Below are 23,442 nucleotides of genomic sequence, written 5' to 3'. Positions count from 1 at the left end.
ATGTGGGCACAATGAATGGAAGCTAGGAGAAAGCAGATTTCTCACCCATAAGACAGAATTTTCTAGAGTGAACCAAGAATGAAATAAACTATGTCACAAATCAGTGCTATTGCCATCGGCCTGAGGACTCAGAGGGTATGGCTGCCCACGTGTCTGCAACAGTGCATCAGTGACTCCAGCGCAGTGTGAGAGAGTTAATGTCATGGCTTCCAAGGTCCACTCCCTTTGACATGCTAGCCCAGATGCACTCTCTAACCCCAGCCGGTCCAGACGTCCCAAGGCCGCCTCACTCTAAGCCCAGATCTAAGAATGCCGCCCCTCGAAGTCAAAGACCCGACACGCCTCATTCCCCCTTCCACATCTACAGCGGACAGCAAGCGTGTTCCTCGGGTTCTTTGTCGCTGGTACAGAAGTCAGAAAGGTCAGTATGAAGATGAAGCGACGGCTCTGAACCCACCACTTCTCCAAGATTTTGCTACTCCTGCCTATCACTTTCCAGACAGAATGGAGACTGGTCCACATCCACACCCCTACCCCCACCACCAAAAAAAAACCAGGCACAGAGTAGGACCAGGTGAGAAGTCAACTCTTCTAACAGAGCCTCCTCAGCATGGAGGGCCCCTCAGTCAGGTCCGAACCATTGTCCTGTCCCCTGCTGCTGGCCAGCAAGAAGCCAGACGGAGGAGTCAAGGCCAAGATTTATAACCTTGTTTGGAACATGTAAATCTGTCTGAGGTTTCACTGTGCTTCTGCTAACAACCATGCTAAGTCGCTTCAGTCGTGTCCGACTCTGTGTGACTCCACAGACGTCTGGCAGCCCACCAGGTTCCCCCGTCCACCGGAGTGGGTTGCCATTTCCTTCTCCAGTGCATGAAAGTGAAAAGTGAAAATGAAGTCGCTCAGTCGTGTCCGACTCTCAGCAACCCCATGGACTGCAGCCTACCAGGCTCCTCCATCCATGGGATTTTCCAGGCAAGAGTACTGGAGTGAGGTGCCATTGCCTTCTCCGGCTAACAACCACAGTTCCTTAAAAAAACAAAAGAAAACAAAAACTAAACTCCCCATACTTCCCACTCCCTGAGAGATGAACCTTCTGAGACTCACTCCCTGATGAATGGCATTGTTAAAATGTTCCCGACTCCCCAGTCTCTTTATGCACAGCTACCAGAATGTAAAAAGATTATGTGTAGAATTCTAGACATTTTGGTTCAATCTTCTCTGAGACCAACTGGCCAACTGAAGAAAAACAAACAGAAAGGACCCCTAAAAGTGACTCATCTTTGGAAATTTCCCTCACGATCTCTCTTCTTTTCTCTCATCTCATGAACATAAAGTATCATCTGAGGTACCAGTGCATGGCTCCTGAAACTTGTGACTGGTGGGGCATTCTGAGTTAGTTTATGGTGCTCTGGACAAAAAACCATAAAGTACTGACAAATTTAATTCCATTCTAAATAATCTCACTTGCATATTTTGTACTAATAACTTCATTCCATGTATGCATTACAAAAATCGTGAGGTCTAGTCAAATTACAATAAGCCACAATGTCCTATAGACACATTTATCCACAAACATTCTTGGCCAATTGTTCAATTCTTCTGTCCTTGAGCCTTTTCTGGCAGATTCAGGCTAGACAGTCCGAGAAAAAGTCTAAAAGAGTCTGACAGAAGTTCTGAGAAAAGCTTCAGGAACAAAAACTTAAAACTGAGACAATTCTGACCATTAATATATTCTTTCCTGTGATTTAGGGAACATACTATTATTTTATCTGTGCAGAGAGTAACTAGTTGCCAGTCACTGGAATTCCAACAAAGCAAAAATTGAGGAGCAAAATTTAGGGATTACTGTACCAGAATCAGTCTGCAGTCAGAGCCTAAACAACAACTCTTTTTTTTCTGGTCCCTGTTTTTATTACTTATTTCACTTACAATTTTATATATGTATGCATATATATATATATATATATATATATATATATATCCTATGGACTTTCTATCAGTCTGTCTCACTGATTTATAGTTGCAATAAAAGTTAAACATATTAATATATTCCCATTCCTTTGTCACTTATGTCTGAATGTGATAAGATGATAAGAGGCCAAACCAACATGCCTCCACAAACCTTAGTTTCTTCACTGTCACATTTTTAACTGGTTAATGCCCAAGTTCACATGTCAACCCTTGTATGTCGAATACAAAGAGACAAAGCTCCACTGTAAAATCAACAATACAATACATACTCTTGGTGAAAAATAGGCACCACTCCAGGCATTTGAAATATGTTAGTTCTAATTTTCATAACAATCCTGCAAGTAGAATAATATCCCCACTTTACATACGATGTAACCAGAGCTAGGACAGACTCTGTGGTTTACCAAGAGCACAGAGCAGTAGAGCGGGAATTCAAACACAGACCTATTTGGCTCCCAAGCTCCACCAAGCTCCACGTCAATGGAACCAGGTGAATGGGTTCATACCAGCAATTTATTCACCTGATCTCACAAAGAGAATTTATTGAAAGCTAAGCCCTTGTAATGAGGCGGTTTCAAGCAGTGTTTCTAATAATGATACTAGGAAGTGACCAAAGTTGCCTTCCCTGTAAGAGACAAGGACCACTGAGCATGGCACATACCTGCAACTCCCCAATGGCCAGAACCGCAAGGTCTCTAACACCATCTTCATCCACGTCCGGCAGTACCACGGCTGGGGCGGCCAGGGTCCCGTTGGATAAGTAGTTTGGGTTTAAAGTCCACATGGCTTTCCCTGGGGAAGGATCAATATGCTGATCACAATGAGCGCTTTCTGCCTCTGCAAAAGGCAGATGCTAGGCTCCCAGGCCAGAAAAGAGACTCCACGGGCTGAGCAACAGACAGAAACTCCTACATTATTTTTCTATTTAGTTTGTATCTTGCTGGGGAGAAAGGCAGGGAGTGTGAACCGAAATCTGCAAGCATCTGGCTATCAAGCCCATATAATAACCCAACACCTGGGTTTTTTAGGTAATATGGACATAATGAAGTTTGTTCAAGAAAGAAAAGCCCCCTTGTCTGGAATGGAGGAATTGATCTGTTAAAGATGATTCCAAATACTAAGGAACTGTCCAAGGACAGCCAAACAGAAGCCCAACCTACTCCTTCTGGCACATGTTCAGAGGAGTAGAGAAACCATAAAAGATGACTTCAGTTCTGGAGTTAACTCACATGCAAAATGTTTTTTTTCACTCAGAAGAACCCCATTCCCAGACTCCAATCTTTACATCTAGGAGGGAGGCTACTTATCCAGCTTTATTTGAGTCCAAGGTTAAGAGGACGCTGGAAGTATAAGACTCTGTAAGGAGCCTTCATAATACTTGACTTTTTTCTATCTCTTTTGTCACATATGTCTGAATCCAATAAGATGAGAAGAGGCCAAACCAACACGCCTCCACAAACCTTAAGTTTTTTCACTGGCCTATTTTTAACTGGTTAATGCCCAAGTTCACATGTGAACCCTTATATATCAAATACAAAAGAGACAAAGCTCCACTGTCTTCTGTACAAAGAACACAGTAGGGAGATTATTTAAAAACTGAAAGCCCTGGGGCAGTTTCTGTTTGGATAACTCAGTTTAGCCCTATCCTATCACCAAACAGGTTGAACCATGGATGTGATACTCTACTTAAACCCTTTCTCTTATTTCCCCTAATATCCACCTTCCAGAGCAGGAGATCAGACATCCCACCATGGGTGAGTGGAACGGTCCCTTCCCTACCAGACTGTTCTAATCGAAGACGAGGGCTCCCAGGAGCAGGGCCCTCTCGTGGCCAATGATCTTTACCTGATGTCCCGTTGAATGCACTGAGCATCTTGCGTGTCCCCGTCACCAGGCAGACAGTTTTGGCCATGTTCCCTGGTGTCAGATCCAAACAGGTAATATCTCGGGCTTCCTCAGGGAGGGGACTAGACCACAGTGTGCTGCCGTTCATCCCCGAAAGGCACACGAGGACAGCAGGGGGTCTTGAGACACCTAAAAGCACACAAGAGACGGCAAAGGGAGGAAGCCAAGGAGATGAGAAGGAGATACGAGCAGGGGACCAGAAAACCTAAAGGACCTGCGTGCTCAGCTCCCTCCCGTATTTCTGGGAAAAAGGTCTGCGAATGGGGCACCTGTCACATCTGTGCAACACATCTCTCATGTAAGGTGAGCTGCCGTGACCTCCTCCAGGGACCTGTGTGCGCCTTCACTCTCACAACATGTCTATTGACATGTCTGTCACCTTGGTCCTGCTAAGCAGGGGTATCCTTAAGGCTAAAGCCTGTCACATTCATTTTTGCATCCTCAGTGCTTCGCAAAGCACCTGGCACAAAAAGCAGCCAACTGCTTTCTGAATAAAAGGAGCAAAATCAAGAACATGAAAAAGGAGTGGTTGGAAACAAAACAAACAAAAAACCCAGAAGGCAAGGTTATGCTCAAAAATTCAAAGCTGATTGAGGGACTTCCCTTGTGCTGGTGGTTAAGACTCCGAACTTCCAATGCAGGTGGTGCAGGTTCGATCCCTGGTTGGGCAACTAAGATCCCACATGCTGCACGGTGTGGCCAAAAAACACGAAAATTAAGACCAATGTAGAATATGTGGAGAGAAGGGAGCAAAGTGCCTGAATTGTAATCACTGCTAGCAAATGCTGAGAGCAGAAAAATATCTTTTTTAAAACTAAACCGGAAGATGACACATAGCGATGATATCAGGAGGTCCCCTGGTCTAGAGTTCCATGGACTCAGCTGATCTGGTCCCAGCAGGCAAGAATACTTGGGCAAACTTAGTACTGAGGTCCAAGGACAGCTGATAAAGGATAAACGCAGTTCACTTCTTTAACAATCCTCTACGTTAGGCAGCAACCCTATCAGAAGCATCGTGTTCTCTCTTGCCAGTTTCACATTCACTTTCAGGACGGGCAGACGGCCCAACTCACTTCCCCATTTCTAGCAACAGCTAATAAGGACTGGACATGTAAGTTTTACAGCTTCACTGTACCTAGTCCTTGAAACTGTTAATTAAATATATACAACCAAGGGGACTTACTGGGGGCGTGGAGTGGTTAAGACTCCAAGCTTCCACTGCAGGAGACACGGGTTCAATGCCTGGTTAGGGAAGGAAGATCCCACATGCCACATAATGTGGTCAAAAAATTGAAATAAACAAACAAGCTAAAAGCAAGTAACAAACTGGCTCACTCTTTCAGACCTTGTTGCTAGAAGCAGCAATTTACATGGTAAATTGTAGCAATACATGTTATCTCCCAGACTTCCCAGAGATTCTCTCATTAACAGACTTGGCTGTCCTTCCCTCTTCACCTCCCTACCAACTCCACATCAACTGTGTGACTCATCTTTTTCTGGGTGGTGATGGGTAATCCCTTCTCTACCAGACCACGACTCCTTGAAGCAGAGGCCACTCTCCTTGTTAGCTCAACAGAACCAGTGCAGCTCTATGTAAGGAGCACAGCAGGTCATATAAGAAACGCAGTCCTCCTCACATCCAGTGGCACAGATCTTTGAACCCACTGGCTGGGGTTACGCGCACGGCAGTCTGACATAAGGGTCAAGGTCATGAACTCCCCAGAATCTCCAGGCTGTACAATTTGGATCCCAGTTCTACCACTGCCAGCTGTGGGGCTTCAGGCAAGCTCCTTCACCTCACTATGCCTCAGTTTTCCCCATCTGCAAATAGGGATAACATTAGTCTGACTTACAGGAACACTGAGGGACATCTCCATTCATAATATGTATATACAACAGTGCATAGCACATACAAAGTACCATGTGTTCACTTTATTATTATTTTTTATAATCTATAACCAAATCAGGCTGGTCCATCTTATGTCCAAACTCATGGCCTTACCACTGAGTCCTGATATATAGCAAACCGTGCAAAATACCAAATGACTAAAAAAAAAAAAAAAAATCTCTAAAAAGTGAATGGGGAAAGTTTTTACTTCAAAAGCTGATCAGTCATAAGCGGGAAAAATATATAATTAAAGTTCAACCATATAAGTCAATTTCTAGGCTAGAGGTTCTTTCCATAAAAAAAAAAATTATACCCAAATTGCTTCTATATATTGCACAAGCCCTGGGAAGATATTTCTAATGCTCTCTACAATGTACCTAAACTTTTCTTTCAGGGCCTGAACAATTAAAAAGTAGCTAGGAGGTTGTGCATGCGTGCTCAGTCACTCAGTTGTGTCCAACTCTTTGTGACCCCATGGACTATAGTGGAGCCAAGCTCCTCTGCCATGGAATTTTCCAGGCAAGAGAAATTTTCTAGGCAATTTTCTCCTACTGAAGACAGTTGCCATTTCCTCCTCCAGGGGATCTTCCCAACCCAGGGATCGAACCGGCATCTCCTGAACTGGCATCTCCTGTGTCTCGTGCATTAGTAGGCGGACTCCTGGGAAGCCCTAGGAGGGTGTTCTCTGCCTCCAACCACAGCTTCTGTATCAGTTTACAGACTGCAGTTCCAATCCACTTAAATGAAGACTGCAGGACAAACCCAAAGGCCCCATGTACCTATACTGAAATGTAACTTTTTTGTTTCTGCAGTTGACATGTATCAGCTGGGGTCCCCCAAAAAAACAGCCCACTCAAGTAGGGTAAGTTGTGAAGGTTTAATAAAGACATAAAGATGTGGTCAGGGTGTAGAGAAATCACAAGAGACAATACAGTCCCTCAGAACTGTGACCACTCCCAGGGCCCAAGAGACAGGGGAGGAAGGGAGTGTCAGAAGCCAGAAAAGGAAGGTCCGTAGGAGGACCACCTTGAGATAGACTGTGACCTCTGATCAAGGAGACCCAGCGGGGAAAGCCCAGGAAATAAATACCCTCTTGTTACTCTGCCTCTCCTTCAGCTTATGGCCTGTGCTCCCCACTGGCCAAACCTAATGGAAGCCTGCAGACTGGGGAACCTGCTGACTTAATGCATACAGGTCCGCTTCTCATCCCTCAGGGAGTAGGATGGGGAGCAGAGACAGAGGAGCAAACAGATGGGGTCAGAGGAAAACACCTAGGCAAGACGTACATGCGTAAGGATATGTTAGAACATCAGTAAAAGCTTTCTTCCAGGGATGAGAGCCTATGTTTATTATCATCTAAGAGGCCTGGTAGAACTGACTCAGGGAAAATTCAAGCAACCTAAGTGCTGGTGCTATTCACGGCAGGCGTGTGGCCAAGAAACCTTGTCTCTGGATCTCAGGGTCATTGCTGAACAGGGAGGCCACTGAAAGTGCCCTGCAGCTCTCACCTGCCATGACTTCTTCAAACAGGCATTATGTACAAGCTCCTGCGTGAACTTGGCTTATGTTTAATGCCCAGGGATTCTAGCTGCCCTTAGTGAGAGGCACAGGCAGAAGTGGGTCTGTGTATCATATCATATCTAGGGATGACCAGGTTCATCGGGTACGAGGGATCGCCAAGGGCTTTCTCCTCACTGTAGACCCATCAGCTCACAACCCCAATGCCTCTCTTATCTCACACCCTCCAATCAACCAGCTCTTCCCACCCAGGCCTCCAAAATCCACCCTCTTACCGGCCGCACTCCCGTTCCCTGATGGTACGAAGGAAAGGAGCACATCTCGCAGGCCGTCTCCATTTACATCCGCCAGGTCCAACGGCGACAGGTCCCCACCTGATGGACACAAGAGACACAGAGCCCTCAGCAAGTGACACAGACCAGCTCCCTGCTCCAGGCTGGTCAGGGAATGCGCCATAAAAACCAGGCAGATCTCAGCTCCTAGATGAGATACACAGACCCAGTTCTGCCTGTGCCTCTCACTAAGGACAGCTAGAATTTCTGGGCCTTAAACCTAAGTCAAACATGAGAAGATTCTGGAAGGTGGAGAGAAGGCAGATCAGCTAGGGATGGTAAGCCCCAAGTAAGGACAATCTGGGGGTTCCCCTGGGCTTTCTTTGACCTCACATATCCCAGGCAGGGTGCTGCAGAAGCTGGCACCGCAGAAATGCCAACAGGGACACAAGGAAGGCCCCAGAAAAGCTGGTCTCCAGCCAAAGGACAGGAAAGGTGCAGCCCAGCAAGACGAAGAAGTTTTCAACAATAACCATTCTACTCCTGGCAAAAACCACAGATAAAACTGTGGCCCCACCCAGGCCCACAGGACAGGCCAAGTGGAAACCCTTTACAAGTAACAAGGCCCCTCTCGCCCCCAGGTCATGTCAGAGAAGTCGGGTGAGGAGGCTGGACTCTCATCCTCGCCCAGCAGCAAGCACTCAGGCTTCCACACACAAGGGAAGCCTAGAGTCCTTCCTCCACCAAGCATTCACGGGGCAGCCCCCCAGCCCTGGTGTCCTCAGAGGCCTGGACTTCCTCGTCCACCAAGCAGTGACAAGGTAGGCAGCATCACTCCTCCACACACACACACACAGTGTGCAGTCAGAGGCTGACTGTCAAATTCAGAGAGAATTCACACGTGGCTGGTGGAAGTGCAAACTGGTACAACCACTATGGAAAATGATTTAAGATAAACTCCTAGACGTGTGGGCTTTCCAGGTGGCTCAGTAGTAAAGAATGTGCCTGAAAAGCAGGAGACACAGGTTTGACCCCTGGGTCAGGAAGATCCCCTAGAAAAAGGAATGGCTACCGACTCCAGTATTTTTTTTTTTTTTTCACTCCAGTATTCTTGCCTAGAGAATCCCATGGACAGGGAAGACTGGCAGGCTATAGTCCATAGAGTTGCGAAAGAGTCTGACACAACTAAAGCAACTTAGCACGCACACATGCCTAGATATACAACACACCCCGCCAACCAGCAATTTCACTCCCAGGTTTATGCGCAAAGGAAATTCTTACAGACTCCATCAGGAAACACATTCAGGAATCTTCTTAGTGGTACTGCTGCTGCTGCTTAGCTGCTAAGTCGTGTCCGACCTCCTTTGCAACCCCATGGACTGCAGCCTGCCAGACTCCTCTGTCCATGGGATATCCCAGGCAAGAATACTGCAGTGGGTTACCATTTCCTTCTCCAGGGTAGTGGTATTAATTTTTTTTTTTCTGGTATTACTTTTAAAAAATAGAAACCACCTAAATGCTTGCCAACAATAAAATGGATCACTAAATCACAGGATATTCACACCATGGAAAATTAGTGGTGAAAATAAAGAAATTCTAGTGACAGTACATTGATAACAGATAAACCTCAAACATTTTCTTTAAATATGCTGAACAAAAAAGCAAGTCACAGAAGACCTCATGATTATATTTATATGACGTTCAAAAACAAGCAAAATTAAAGGATGGATCATTTAGGGATACAAATCTATGTGGCAAAACTTTAAACACAAGGAAAGGAATACCGACAGGAAACTCAGGACAGCGGAACCGTTTGGCGGACAGAGGGGATAAGGTGAGGAGGTGAAGGACACATGGGGAATTATAAGGTCTATGTGCACAGACTTTTCTCGGCCTCAACCTCAGGTGATAAGATTGTTCTTTTCTCCTGCTATACGGAGAGCATCTTTCTTTCACCTGGGAGTTTCATCTCCTGCTTTTAGGAAGGCTCGAAGATCAGTGGCCCTCTTGCACCTGTTGTTGTTCAAACACCTTCAACATACAACAGCCAATCCACCAAAGTGCCACAGTTGGGCTTGTGTGTTCTGAGCCCCTTCTGCCTGGTTCAGTTTACAAGAGACAGGACCACTCAACACTAACAGTTAGATGGGATCTCCAGACTTGATTCAGAGTAAGTTGTATTAAAGAAACCTGCTTTACCACCTAAGTGTCCATCAACAGGAATGGATAAAGATAAGATGTGGTACACTGCTATATTCAAAGTGCATAACCAACAAGGATCTCAATAAAGATACAGCACATGGAACTCTACTCAAATTATGTGGCAGCCTGGATGGGAGGAGGGTGTGAGAGAGAATAGATACATCTATAGGTATGGCTGAGTCCCTTGGCTGTTCACCTGAAACTATTACAACATTGTTAATTGGTTATATATCCTGATACATAACAAAAAGTTTAAAAAGAAAAGATATATACCCTGTATACAAATATGCATGCTGCTACTGCTAAGTCACTTCAGTCGTGTCCGACTCTGTGTGACCCCAGAGATGGCAGCCCACCAGGCTCCCCCATCCCTGAGATTCTCCAGGCAAGAACACTGGAGTGGGTTGCCATTTCCTTCTCCAATGCATGAAAGTGAAAAGTGAAAGTGAAGTCGCTTAGTCATGTCCGACCCTCAGCGACCCCATAGACTGCAGCCTACCAGGCTCCTCCATCCATGGGATTTTCCAGGCAGGAGTACTGGAGTGGGGTGCCATTGCCTTCTCCGATTACAAATATGCATACATATATACAATGGAATACTACTCAGTCATAAAAAAAAATGAAATTTGCTATTTGCAGCAACATGGATGGACTTGGAGGGTATTATGCTAAATGAAATAAGGCAGACAAAAGACAAATACTGTTCAGGATCACTTATATGTAGAATCTCAAAAATACAACAAAACAGTGACTATAACAAAAAAAGAAGCAGACTCACAGCTACAGGGAACAAACCAATGGTTACCAGTGGAAGGGCAGAGCAACACAGAGGATTTTTTTAAAAGAGGTTATTATGGGATTATAAGAAACTACAGGTGAGAAACTTCTGAAAACTGTAAAGCACCATAAAATTTAAAGACTCTTTCCTTCAATAAAAAATATAATTAAAATAAAAAATAAAGAAACCTGCTCCAAAATGAGTCAAATAGCCAGAATTACTTGGGTAGCACTATTCCAACCATTAAGAGCAGGAAAAAAAAAAGTTACTGCAAGAAAGCAACTCTCTTTTTCTGGAAAAGAAATTATTTCATAAACAACAGTGTCCTACTGTAAAGCACAGGGAACTATATTCAATACCCTATGATAGCCCACAGTGGAAAGAACCTGAAAAAGAAGCTATAGATACAGATACAGCTGGATCACTTTGCTGTACGGCAGGAACCAATACAACATTGTAAGTCAACTATGAAAGTGAAACTGTTATTCCTTCTGTCATGCCCAACTCTTTGTGACCCCATGAACTGTAGCCCACCAGGCTCCTCTGTCCATGGGATTCTCCAGGCAAGAATACTGGAGTGGGCTGCCATTTCCTCCTCCAGGGAATCTTCCCCACCCAGGGATTGATCCCAGGTCTCCTGCACTGGAAGCAGATTCTTTACCCTCTGAGCCACCAAGGAAGCCCCCCAAATCAACTATATTTCAATAAAAAAATAAATTTTTAAAAATTATTCAAAAATTCAATTTAGACTGGGCTTCCACAATCAGCGACCGCCCAAGTGCCCTACAGGAGCCCTACAAGGCCTCTGGCCTGGCCAGGACAGGAGCTTTACTTTCTTTGTGAATCCTCCTTCCCCCGGCTCTGCCCTCCCCTGATCCAGCCTCAGCTGCACATCTAGAGCCCAGCAAACCAGGGCTTTCTCCTCTCTGTGTCCAAATAAGACCCTCCCCCAGTAGAAACACAGCCAGCCATCCTCCCAAAATTTTGGAACTGTACTGATCCATCTTTTTGTCTTATGTCCAACCTTAACTTCCAAACCATCTCTGCACACAGCAAGAGAAATGGTAGGTGACACGCGTTAACATGTAAAGACTTGAAGGAAATTTTCAATGTCATCAGGCACTTTCCAGAATGACACACGATAGAGTTTTACAGACTGAAACCCCCTACCCTACCCCCTCCAGCCGCTTACCTCCCTGGGGACCCAGGTGGCGGCTCCACGTGCTGTGCAGGTCTCGGGGGGGACAGGGGATCAGGAAAGCACACACGAGCACTAGGACCATGGAGACCACCAGCATCAGCAGAAAGACGGATGTGCGCACACAGGACACGACGGAGGAGGCCGCCTTCTGCTCCAGGGCCCCCAAGGGCTCCAAGGGGTACCCCTCGGGGGTAACCTCGGAGAGACGTGGCTTCCCAGCCCCTGCAACCTCGGCATCCGAGTCGGGCTCCGGTGCCTCCCCCAGGGGGCTCTTCCCATTCTTGACCCCTCCGTTCTTCTGCTGCAGGTTAAGCACCAGATCATCTTCACTCTCATCGCTGTCGGCCTGTGTGAGGGGGTCATACTCCCCCAGGTCCGGGCTTTTCTTCCCTGAAAGACAGAAACCCAGACGGTCAAGGGGGACTTGCAAGGAAGACCCCACAGTCAACACATGGAAACTGGAAACACCTAGGAGAACACACAGAACAGAACAGGTCTAGGCTGATAAGCCTGGACCGCGGAGCCATCTATAAAAACAGATGCCAGTGAAAGGGGGAAAGGATGGGGGAGAAAAAGAAAGAAAATCACAGTGTTCTGGAACAGGGCTCCCCAACAGAGAACTGGGTCACACAGCAGGAGGCAAGAGGTGGGTGAGCAAGTAAAGCTCCATCTGTATTTATAGCCATTCCCCATCACTCAGCTTCCCCCGTGGCTCAGCTGGTAAAGAACCCGCCTGTCAATGCAAGGGATGTGGAATCCCTGGGTTACGAAGATCCCCTGGAGAAGGGAATGGCAACCTGCTCTAGTGCTCTTGCCTGGGAAATCCCATGGACAGAGGAGCCTGGCAGGCTACAGTCCATGGGGTTGCAAAGAGTCAGACGTGACTGGGCGCTTGTGCACACACTCACATACACACTCCATCACTCAAATCACTGTCTGAGCTCTGCCTTCTGTCAAATCAGAGGCGGCATTAGATTCTTATAAGAGTGTGAACCCTACTGTAAACAGCCCATGAGAGAGATCTAGTATTCCACCAGACCAGTCCCTGCTGCCAAAAAGGTTGGGCACTGCTGTTCTAAAATTATCACTTTCATGAATTTAAGAACATTCGAAAAGAAATAGAAAATAGCTAACTTCAAATACTAGTTTTTTTAAAAAAGTTGTTAGTTTGTGTGATTCTCAGTAACGAAACGACCATGGCTCTTCCATGGGTCTTGCATACACCTAATGTGTATATTTCCTTTGATTTTCGTAGAGTGGTGATGTTCCAATCTGTCCCATGTCTCCTCTAAACTTTTAGAACCATTGTTCTCTACACACCGCTCCTCACAGGCCAATATGTGTGACTTCCCAGTAGTTTCTGGGCTTCGCAGGTGGCACTAGTGCTAAAGAACCCTCCTGCCAAGGCAGGAGACATAAGAGACTCGGGTTCAATCCCTGAGTCGGGAAGATACCCTCTAGGAGGAAATGGCAACCCACCCCAGTATTCTTGCCTCTGTCCATGGACAGAGGAGCCTGGTGGGCTACAGTTCATGGGGTCCCAAAGAGTCAGACACAACTGAAGCGACTTAGCACAAAACTGTTTCTACAGAAACCACGAAGAAAGTCAAATGCTGAAAGTCACCTGGAGACATCTTACCAAAAACTTAGTTTTGAGAATCTTCCTGAGAGTCTAACACCCTTTCAGTGCATGTTTCAGTAAACAGTGGTTACCTGAAAATTGCTATTCTGATCCTGCAGGCTGGGAGTGGTGGAATCTAGCAGGCACGTGGAGATGGAGGACTTGTCTTGACACTAGTTTACACAATAAGCACCCCAGTTTTATTTAGACCGTGTCTTTGCTGGGGTGGCAGGAGGCGGACATTTACGAGGGTAGAGGGGGTTAAACCTTCCTCCTCCCAAGCTGCCCCCTTCCCTAAGTGCCAGCAACTGGAGGAGTTTATGCCTTTATTTCAGGCTTATTATGGTTGTTTAGTCACTAAGTCATGTCCAGTTCTTTTGCGACCCTATGGACTGTAGCCCACCAGGCTCCTCTGTCCATGGAATTTCCAAAGCAAGAATACTGGAGTGGGTTGCCATTTCCTTCTCCAACGGATCTTTCCAACCCAGGGATTGAAACTGTGTCTCCTGCATTGCGTCTCCTGCATTGGCAGGCAGATTCTTTACCACTGAGCCACTGTTATGAGGATTAAATAATTCATGCATGGTTCTCGGTGCTGACGTAAAAGTCAAGCTCAATAAATTTCAGCTTCTGTTATTACTGTTGGTATTCTATCTCTCCTCTGCCCTCACCCCATCTCCTCATCCCCAGGTTAAATATCTCTACCTTTTCAACCCATTACTTGAAGAAGCATTATTTCAGGTGTCCATGACACCCCGGTCCCTCTCCTCTGGACACAACATGTCCATGCTCTTCAAAGGACAGTTCCCAGACCTGAATATGGTCCCAGGGGTGCGGTCTGACCAGTGGAGGGCAGAGGGGCCACTACAATTCAAAACCTGTAACTAGGATCAAACCAGTCAATCCTAAAGGAAATCTACCCTAAATATTCATTGGAAAGACTGACACTGAAGCTGAAGCTCCAATACTTAGGCCACCTGATGCAAAGAGCTGACTCACCGGAAAAGACCCTGATGCTGGGAAAGACTGAAGGCAGGAGGATAAGGGGCGACAGAGGATGAGATGGTTAGATAGAATCACTGACTCAATGCACATGAATCTGAGCAAACTCCGGACATAGTGGAAAACAGGGAAGGCTCGCGTGCTGTAGTCCATGGGGCCACAGTCACAACCCAGCGAGTGAACAGCAACCACCACCACCTAGGGTCAGGCCAGCTTTCTTGGTCGTCCCATCACTGATTCAGCTAAAACTGATTCAACAACTGATTCAACTAAAACTCCAAAGCACTTTCTACATATGCTCAAGCCATCCTACAATTACATGATTTTTAGCATCAAGTGACAAATTCAGCATGAACACTAACTGAATTCCATTTTCCTAGTCAGTTTCCAGCATGCAACAAATACGGCCTAAAACAGCATCTCTGCCAAAGTGAAATTACGACTGTAATGCTAGTGAAAAAACAGTTTAAAGGCAATCCATTTTCGCTTTATGATCTACTATCACAGGGAAGACGAGAACTTGACTGCAAATGCTGCAGAGACTGGTAAAAATCCTTTAATAAATCTATAAATTACAAGCATTGTTTGAAAATCAAAGCCTCTGTCGAACTGGTCCCTCTAAAAAGATTATGTGCTGCTAGTTAACGATGGCAAAGGATGGCCTTTCTGTCAGTCTCTCCCTAGAACCAGAGGGCAAGAAAAAGAAACAAAAATAGAAAAAGAATAAAAAAGGAAACAGCCACATCCCCAAACTGTAATTTATGAAAAGTCATTGCCAAAGGCAGTGAAACTTGCATCCAACTGAGGAAGTATATTAAGAATAGGGACATACATCTCAGGTCTCCAGCAAGGAGCCGAGTTCACGCAATTAATAATAGTGATGACATGGATGACCAGTGGAAATGTACTAAGAGCTCCTACGCCAGGCACTGGTCCATGCGCTTACAGGGGTTAATGCATTTAATCCTCACAACCACCCCAGGAGGTAGGTGCCATTATTATCCCCATTTTATCAACAAGAAGATTAAAATATAAAGAGGTCAGTTGCCTGAGATCACAGAATTAACAAGAAAAGCCAGGATTCAACATCAGGCAATTTGATTAGAATCCACGGCTCTAACCAATCAGTTGTGCTGCCTCCCTCGTTCCCCAGATATAAAGCCAAACCAAATAATCTTTTGCTCAGAAAGACAAAGCGTGGGGGTCCCAGAAGCATCAATGAGCCTCATTCAACACCACAGTGTGAACAGCCAAGATAAGACTGAAGAAGAAAGAGAACGCGCTTTTCTCTTTACAAGAAGCAGGCTGGCAGCGCGGCAGGTTAGAAAAGGTAACATTGGCAGTTCTCAAGGGGCGGATTTTTTTGGACAGTGTGGGTCCAATCAGGAGACAGAAACCAGCCACTAATTCAAACAGGACAGTTTCATGCAGAGACTGATTAAACAGTGAAAGGAAAGTAAATATAAATCTGGGAAGAGAAATCCAAAAGGTATCATGGAATGGGGAGACTGTAGCCCAGAAGAAGAATTGGAATTTAAAGGGTCCAGATCCACGTTTACAGATCAGACAACAAAAGCGAATGTGGAGCTCAGGGTCAATAAACTGACAACTGGCACAAGTAACAAGGGACTTCCCCAAGGGCTTACAGTGTAAAGAATCGGCCTGCAATGCAGGAGACACAGAGAGTCAGGAAGATCTCCTGGAGGAGAGAATGGCAACCCACTCCATTATTCTTGCCTGAAAAACCCATGGACAGAGGAGTCTGGTGGGCTACCATCCATGGGGTCGCAGAATCGGACATGACTGATCATGCACGCACAATAAGAAACAAAGAAGTAAATGCTAAACCAGCATTCTGAGGCCCTGCAACAGATGCCAGCCTGTGACGAAAGCAACATCCACAAAGGAAGAGCGCTGGTGGGAAAGGGATTCGAGTTGACAGCCTAGCTTAGGTTCCAGCCTCAGCTGCCCAAATTCATTCAGCCTCTGCCCACCAGTCAGCCAATAGCTGGCTGTAAAACAGCCGCCCATCCAAATACGAATAGAAATCAGAACACAGCCATCATTAGTACTCAGTCCATGAGCTACTGCAAAGTTCTACAAACACTCAAGAAAGAAATTACAACAAAACCCAGCAAACAAAAACCCAGCTACAGAACAAATGCTGGACAAGTGATACCACAAAATGGAAGAAATAGTGAACAGATACTTCCCCCTAGAATCCAAGAAATTCAAGCAATTGCCTTCTCTGAAATAAGGGCTCATGGAAAAACAGAACATTTCTAAGAAGAAATGATGATTCAACAGAGAAGATGAAAAGTAAACAAGGAGGACTCAGGAAAATGATGGAAGGAAAGAATAAAACAATCTTACAAAGGATATCCTTATTGGGATCGGCAAAAAGAGCCGAAATGGCTGAAAAGAGCATCAGAGATGTAAAGGTTAGACTGTGAAAATCAAGCAAGATGAAACTGAAATAACAAGGGCTGGCAGTTTTGAGCACTTACTATACTCTCTTTCAAGCCCTTTACCTGCCTTAGCTCAGTAAATTATCACAGCAACTCTTTGAGGCAGACACAATATTATCTCCATTTTAAAGATGAGGAAACTGAGGTATGGAAGTTTAAGGCCCATAGTTAAACAGCAAATAAGCGATAGTACAAGGATTCAGTCCCAGGCAGTGTGGCTTGAAGGCTGTACTATCTCGGCACTTCATAAGAAAAATAGCAAGGTATTTAAAAGGACTAGAAAGAAAAGTACAGATATAGAGGATAAAAGTGATCCAATCCACACGTAACTGAAGAAGAAAATAGAAAAGAGAATGGAACCAAAAATGATTTAAAAGACATACGAATAAAGCTCCTGCAGTTAAGTGTTAGTTGCTCAGTCATGTCCAACTCTCTGGGATCCCATGGACTGTAGCCCACCAGGCTCCTCTGTCCATGGGATTCTCCAGGCAAGAATAGTGGAGTGGGTTGCCGTGCCCTTCTCCAGGAGATCCTCCCAACCCAGGGATCGAACCCAGGTCTCCTGCATTGCAGGTGGATTCTTTATAATCTGAGCCAGCAGGGAAGCCCATATGAAAAAGGTTCCTACAGTAGAGCAAGACCTGAAACTGCAGAATAAGGTGTCCACTGAGTCTCAAGAAAAACTGATACAGAGCAATCAATACTGAAATATATCCTAGTAAAGGCAAAGAACTTCAAGGACAAAGACAGACTCCTATGAGCAGCCAGTCAGTCCAAGAGAAAAAAAAGCAAGTCACAAATGGTGGGAACAAAAACCAGGCTGACTTCTCCACAGCAAAACACATTACTAAATGACAGTGTGGCAATATGGAAAAATCCTCAAAGAAAGAAAAGGAGACCGCAAAATCCAAGAACTGACCCAGACATGATATTTCTGAAGTACAGAGGCAAGCACAAAAGATCACATATGCTTTCTTTAAGGGATCACAGATTACAACCAGTGCTTGGCTAAATTACAGAGGAAAATAAATATTGACTTTTTTACTATTAATATGTATTTTTCCAGAACATGCAAAAACAACCTTCCACTTAATTATTACAGCAAGTTTCAATTACAGAAGTCCTAAGTAAAATATTTTTTCTATCTATTCACAGAAAAAGAGTGAAATATATAGTACATCACTTGCCTAAAGTTATACTCAGGCTGAGGAGTAACATCCAATCCATGCTTCAAAGCTCAGGGAACTTTACCAACATCTTGTCTGCTGATTTCAGCCACCACCCACATTTTTAGTCAATGAAAGGTTTTCAGAAAATAAAGAGAGGACACTGATTTCAGAATGTGCTTAGACTCTCAGTTGTGTCCAACTCTTTGCAACCCCCCTGGACTGTGGCCTGCCAGGCTCCTCTGTCCGAGTGGCTTGCCATTTCCTTCTCCAGGGAATCTTTCTGACCCAGGAATAAAACCTGTGTCTCTTACATCTCCTGCATTGCCAGGTGGATTCTTTACCACTAGTCTCACCTGGGAAGCCCAATTTCAGAATGCTGCCGCTGCTGCTGCTAAGTCGCTTCACTCGTGTCCGACTCTGTGCAACCCCATAGATGGGAAGCCCACCAGGCTCCCCCATCCCTGGGATTCTCCAGGCAAGAACACTGGAGTGGGTTGCCATTTCCTTCTCCAATGCATGAAAGTGAAAAGTGAAAGTGAAGTCGCTCAGTCGTGTCCGACTCTTAGCGACCCCATGCACTGCAGCCCACCAGGCTCCTCCGTCCATGGGATTTTCCAGGCAAAAGTACCAGAGTGGGGTGCCATTGCCTTCTCCAGATCATAGTGCTAATGATGAAGATAATAATGCCTGACACTTACTGAATAATTAACATATATCAAAGGTCAACAAACTTCTTAAGCACATCCATCTCTTTTACTATCCCAAATAACCCTACTGTATGGCTAACAGTGAAAGGTTCCATAATAATATTATTAGTACATATGAAGAAACTAAAGGTTAAAGAGAATCTTATAAAGAGTGGATTAATCCAAGTCGGTCTCATGCTCTTCACCACCATTCTGTTCTGCTTCCTTACACATAAAAATAGTGAGGATGTCATTGTGGTGATTTTGCAATATCTACAAATATCAAATTATTCGTACACCTGAAACTAATACAATGTTATATGTCAATGATACTCAATGTAAAAAAATAAAAAAACAGTGAGGATGTTAACTAAAGTAACATTATACAGTAGCCAAAACAGGATAACAGCTTCACAGACCCAACTACAGAGTACCCAAAAAGGGCTTTCAGAAAGCAACTTCCATCTAATATAAAAGCTAACAGTTGTATTTGTGGTAGAAGGGAGAAAGGGCAAGAGGGAGAAAAGCAAAAGCATGAGAAAAAACCCCCAAAGACCCACATCACCTAAAAAAAACATAAAAAAAAGAGCTCAACATTCGAAAAAGGAACATCATGGTATCTGGTCCCATCATTTCATGGTAAACAGATGGGGAAAAAGTGGAAACAGTGTCAGATTTCATTTGGGGCTCCAAAATCACTGTGGACAGTGACTGTAGCCATGGAATTAAAAGACACTTGCTCCTTGGAAGAAAAACTATGACAGCGTGTTAAAAAGTTGAGACATCACTTTGCCGACAAACATCTGTGTGGTCAAAGCTATGGTTTTTCCAGTAGTCACGTACGGATGTGAGAGTTGAGCCATAAAGAAGGCTGAGCACTGAAGAATTGATGCTTTTGAACTGTGGTGTTTGAGAAGACTCATGAGAGTCCCTTGGACAGCCAACAGATCAAACCAGTCAATCCTAAAGGAAATCAATCCTGAATATTCATTGGAAGGACTGATGCTGATCCAATACTATGGCCACCTGATCGAAGAACTGACTCACTGGAAAAGACCCTGATGCTGAGAAAGATTGAAGGCAGGAGGAGAAAGACAACGACAGAGGATGAGACAGTTGGATCCATCACCAACTCAATGAACATGAGTTTGGGTAAGTTCCGGGAGTTGGGATGGACAAGGAAGCCTGGCGTGCTGCAGTCTATGGGTCACAAAGAGTTGGACACGACTTAGCGACTGAACAACAACAACCTGGACCTAAAAGTGTCAAGAGTGCTTAGGGCCCTACTGCTGTTAACACACACAGGTCCAGGACCAGACTGTGCTTCCCCGACCCGGTCAGCTGACACACTTACTGCATCTGAATACTCCAGGAGTAACAATGAAGCCTCAGCATGCAAAAGAGCTCAAGAGTTTCAAAAGCAAGATTTTTTGTTTTGCATTTCCAGCCTTTGAGAATGACAATTAGCTATATGAGAGGGGGCGAGGGGCTTCCCTTGTGGCTCAGCTGGTAGAGAATCTGCCTGCAATGCAGAAGACCTGGGTTCGATCCCTGTGTTGGGAAGATCCCCTAGAGAAAGGAAAGGCTACCCACTCCAGTATTCTGGCCTGGAGAATTCCATGGACTATACAGTCCATGGGGTCGAAAAGAGTCGGACACTACTGAGCAACTTTCACTTCACCTCACTTCAGAGGGGGCATGAGGGGGGAAAAGAATCTAAAAGAAAAGGAGAAACAAAGCTAAATATGTCTGACATCCCATTACCCCTTGGGAGGATATCTATGCTATGCTATGTAGGCGTGCTCAGCCATGTCTGACTCTTTGTGACCCCATGGACTACAGCCTGCCAGGTGCCTCTGTCCATGGGATTCTCCAGGCAAGAATATTGGAGTGGGTTCTCATTTCCTCCTCCAGGGGATCTTCCCAACACAGGGATCGAAGCCGAGTCTCCTGAGTGGAGTCTTTATCACTGCGTCACCTGAGAAGCCCATGGGAGGACACTACCCTACACTAAGGATATACACGGCTACTCTCTTCAAAATAAATCCTGCAGGTTAAGGGTTATCCCCATTCTATTCCAGTGTTACATACACACTCCAACAGAGAGATCAACGTTCCTTCCAGAGTTATAATGAGACCATGTGCAAAGAAAAAGTGTCTGAAGTCATGAAATCTGGGGACAGAAATGCAAATTCATATCAAATTCACAACCAACCCAGTGTCAGCTGTGGCACAACAGAGCAGACTGGAAACTCCTTGAGAACAGGGACCCTCCACTGGGCATCCGCCAGCCACCCAACCAGCCCTCTCTACCCATGCTGGGGAAGCAGCTGCGTTTCTCACTAACAACTTACCAGCAAACAAACAGTTTATAGTTTAATGTTTAAAATGTATTTAGGTGGGACTTCCTTGATAGTCCAGTGGTTAAGACTTTGCCTTCCAATGCAGGGGGTGTAGGTTTGATCCCTGGTCGGGGAGCTAAGATCCCCCATGCCTCACAGCCGAAAGGAAAAAAAAAAACCAAAACATAAAACAGAAGCAATACTGTAACAAATTCAATAAAGACTTTAAAAATGGTCCACATCAAAAATAACAACAAACAAACTTATTTAGATAAAAGCATACATTTTTCTAAAGCCTTAAAATCTAAAATTTATTTGAGCAGAATAAATATACTTTTATTAAAATAGCAAGTTTCTAGCAGGACAGTTCCATTCTGGAGGTTTAAAAGGAAAAACAAAACCTTGGAGCTGTTGCCCCCAAGTGCTGAATTAGCTCTGACTTCACCACTAGTGCCTCCTTAAAAGAATATTCCATCCATTATCTGCAACTTACCAGTGCAAATAAATTATCCTCATAAATGCTCAGGCTTGAGAGCCTGAGGCTGAACAAGTGGAACCCAAGACCCAGAATCTAAAGTCAGAAGACCCGCCATGTTCAAGTCCAGGCTTTTCCTATGCTGTTTGTGCGACCCTGGACAAGTCAATTTGACAGATAATTTATTTTTTAGAAGGGGAAATACCTGTTCCACCTACCTCACCGCAGCATCAATGCTGTCATTAAATGGAGAGGCTGCTGCAAAGGGGTCACTCGTCATCCTGCCGCCCTCTTGCCCCCAACCCCCAGTCCAGCCTAAGACGGAAAGAGTTGGAGACCCTCCCGTAGGTCCTTCGCGGCGCTCGGTAAAGGATGCTAACCTCATCGCCCTCCCCTGGGGACGGCGGCGACGCGCGCCCAGACATCCGCCGCCGCCGCAGCGCCAGGCCACCATCCCGGCGCGCCTTCAGGGTCCTTCCCCCAGCGTTTCCCAGGTTCGCCCCGCGCCGGCAACCTCCGACCCGCCAGGCGCCTCTTTTGCCCCCTGGTGGCGCGTGGACCCCAGCCCGCGGGGGGTGCACCGTCTCGCCTCCGCTCGCCTGCAGCTCCACTCGGGCTGGGGCCAGACTCCGATAGGCTTCGTCCCCGGGAGCCTGGAGTCCCCAGCCCCCCAAGTCCGGCGTGAGCGGGGTGGTCGCGAGGTTGCAGCTTACCCGGGAGCTTGAGCGCCCTGGACAGCACGGTCGCCATGGTGGAGGCCCCGGTGCGCGTGCGCGCGCTCACGTCCTGCCGGGAAGTGTAGTTCGCAGTCGAGGTGCGCGGGCCGGGACCTGAAAAGGTGGGAGCCGGGCGGCGTGGCAGGGCCTGGAGGAGGCGTCCGCTGCCGCCTCCGCGCCCACGTGCGCGCTCCTGCCCCTCCACCCCGCCCCCTCCGGGACAGATGCCTTACTGGGCAGGTCACGTCACCGCGCTGAACCTCACTCTCCTCCTCCGTGAAATGGGGATCTGATACAGCCCGCGGCTTGCAGTGAGCACGGAATGAGATAATAGATAGGAGGCAAGGGTTGTGAAATACGCCTGGGCTTTGGAGTCAGACGGGTTTGAATTCCGCCCACATCCCTCGCTGGGCAAGTCACTTGTATGACTAAGCTTCAGCTTAGATATGGAGATAATAGCACCTACTTCAGGAGCATATTGTGAGGATGGTATTACATAATCTATTTAAAACGCGTAGCACACAGCAGGCACCTAGTAAGTGTGTTTCTCTACGTTTCTCAGGTTAAAGGCGAGGTTTCCCCTGGAGCTCTAAGCTTCATCTCTGGTTACCAGTTCTTTACAGGGATCCACTCAGCACCCTACCCCGCAGCTTCCAGCTTGAAAGGTCTAAGAACGCAAGATCAGACCTGTTTCTTCCCCTCAGGCACCAAGAGGTAGGCATTTTAGTCCAGGAATGCTGAAGACATTATTTATCTTAGAACTGAAGCAGACCTTAGAGACTTCGTGTTTTACTGAAGAGAAAACTGAGATCTATAAAGGTGATGTGACTTGCTGCTGCTGCTAAGTCACTTCAGTCGTGTCCGATTCTGTGCGACCCCATAGAGGCAGCCCACCAGGCTCCCCCATCCCTGGGATTCTCCAGGCAAGAACACTGGACTGGGTTGCCATTTCCTTCTCCAATGCATGAAAGTGAAAAGTGAAAGGGAAGTCGCTCAGTCATGTCCGACTCTTTGCGACCCCATGAATCGCAGCACGCCAGGCCTCCCTGTCCATCACAAACTCCCGGAGTTCACTCAGACTCACATCCATCGAGTCAGTGATGCCATCCAGCCATCTCATCCTCTGTCGTCCCCTTCTCCTCCTGCCCCCAATCCCTCCCAGCATCAGAGTCTTTTCCAATGAGTCAGCTCTTCGCATGAGGTGCCCAAAGTACTGGAGTTTCACCTT

General features: G+C 46.0%; 1 protein-coding gene across 3 annotated transcripts in view; it reads right to left on the bottom strand.

Annotated features, from left to right (window-relative positions):
* Window positions 1–22,578, bottom strand: part of FAM234B (family with sequence similarity 234 member B) — a 39,163-nt gene extending 16,585 nt beyond the window's left edge. The window contains exons 1-6 of one of the 3 annotated variants that reach the window (XM_044941182.2): window positions 22,448–22,578; window positions 22,212–22,328; window positions 11,727–12,125; window positions 7,558–7,656; window positions 3,817–4,005; window positions 2,633–2,763 (exon numbers count right to left, since the gene is read on the bottom strand). In XM_044941182.2, the coding sequence (XP_044797117.2) occupies window positions 2,633–2,763; window positions 3,817–4,005; window positions 7,558–7,656; window positions 11,727–12,125; window positions 22,212–22,248 (855 nt within the window). In that variant the 5' untranslated portion in view covers window positions 22,249–22,328; window positions 22,448–22,578. The other 2 variants (XM_044941184.2, XM_044941183.2) reach the window with 2 other exon arrangements.
* Window positions 22,579–23,442: the final 864 nt, after the last annotated feature.

The sequence above is a fragment of the Bubalus bubalis genome, chromosome 4, assembly GCF_019923935.1.
Source record: "Bubalus bubalis isolate 160015118507 breed Murrah chromosome 4, NDDB_SH_1, whole genome shotgun sequence".
NCBI lineage: Eukaryota > Metazoa > Chordata > Mammalia > Artiodactyla > Bovidae > Bubalus > Bubalus bubalis.
This window is presented reverse-complemented; position numbering and strand designations above follow the sequence as displayed.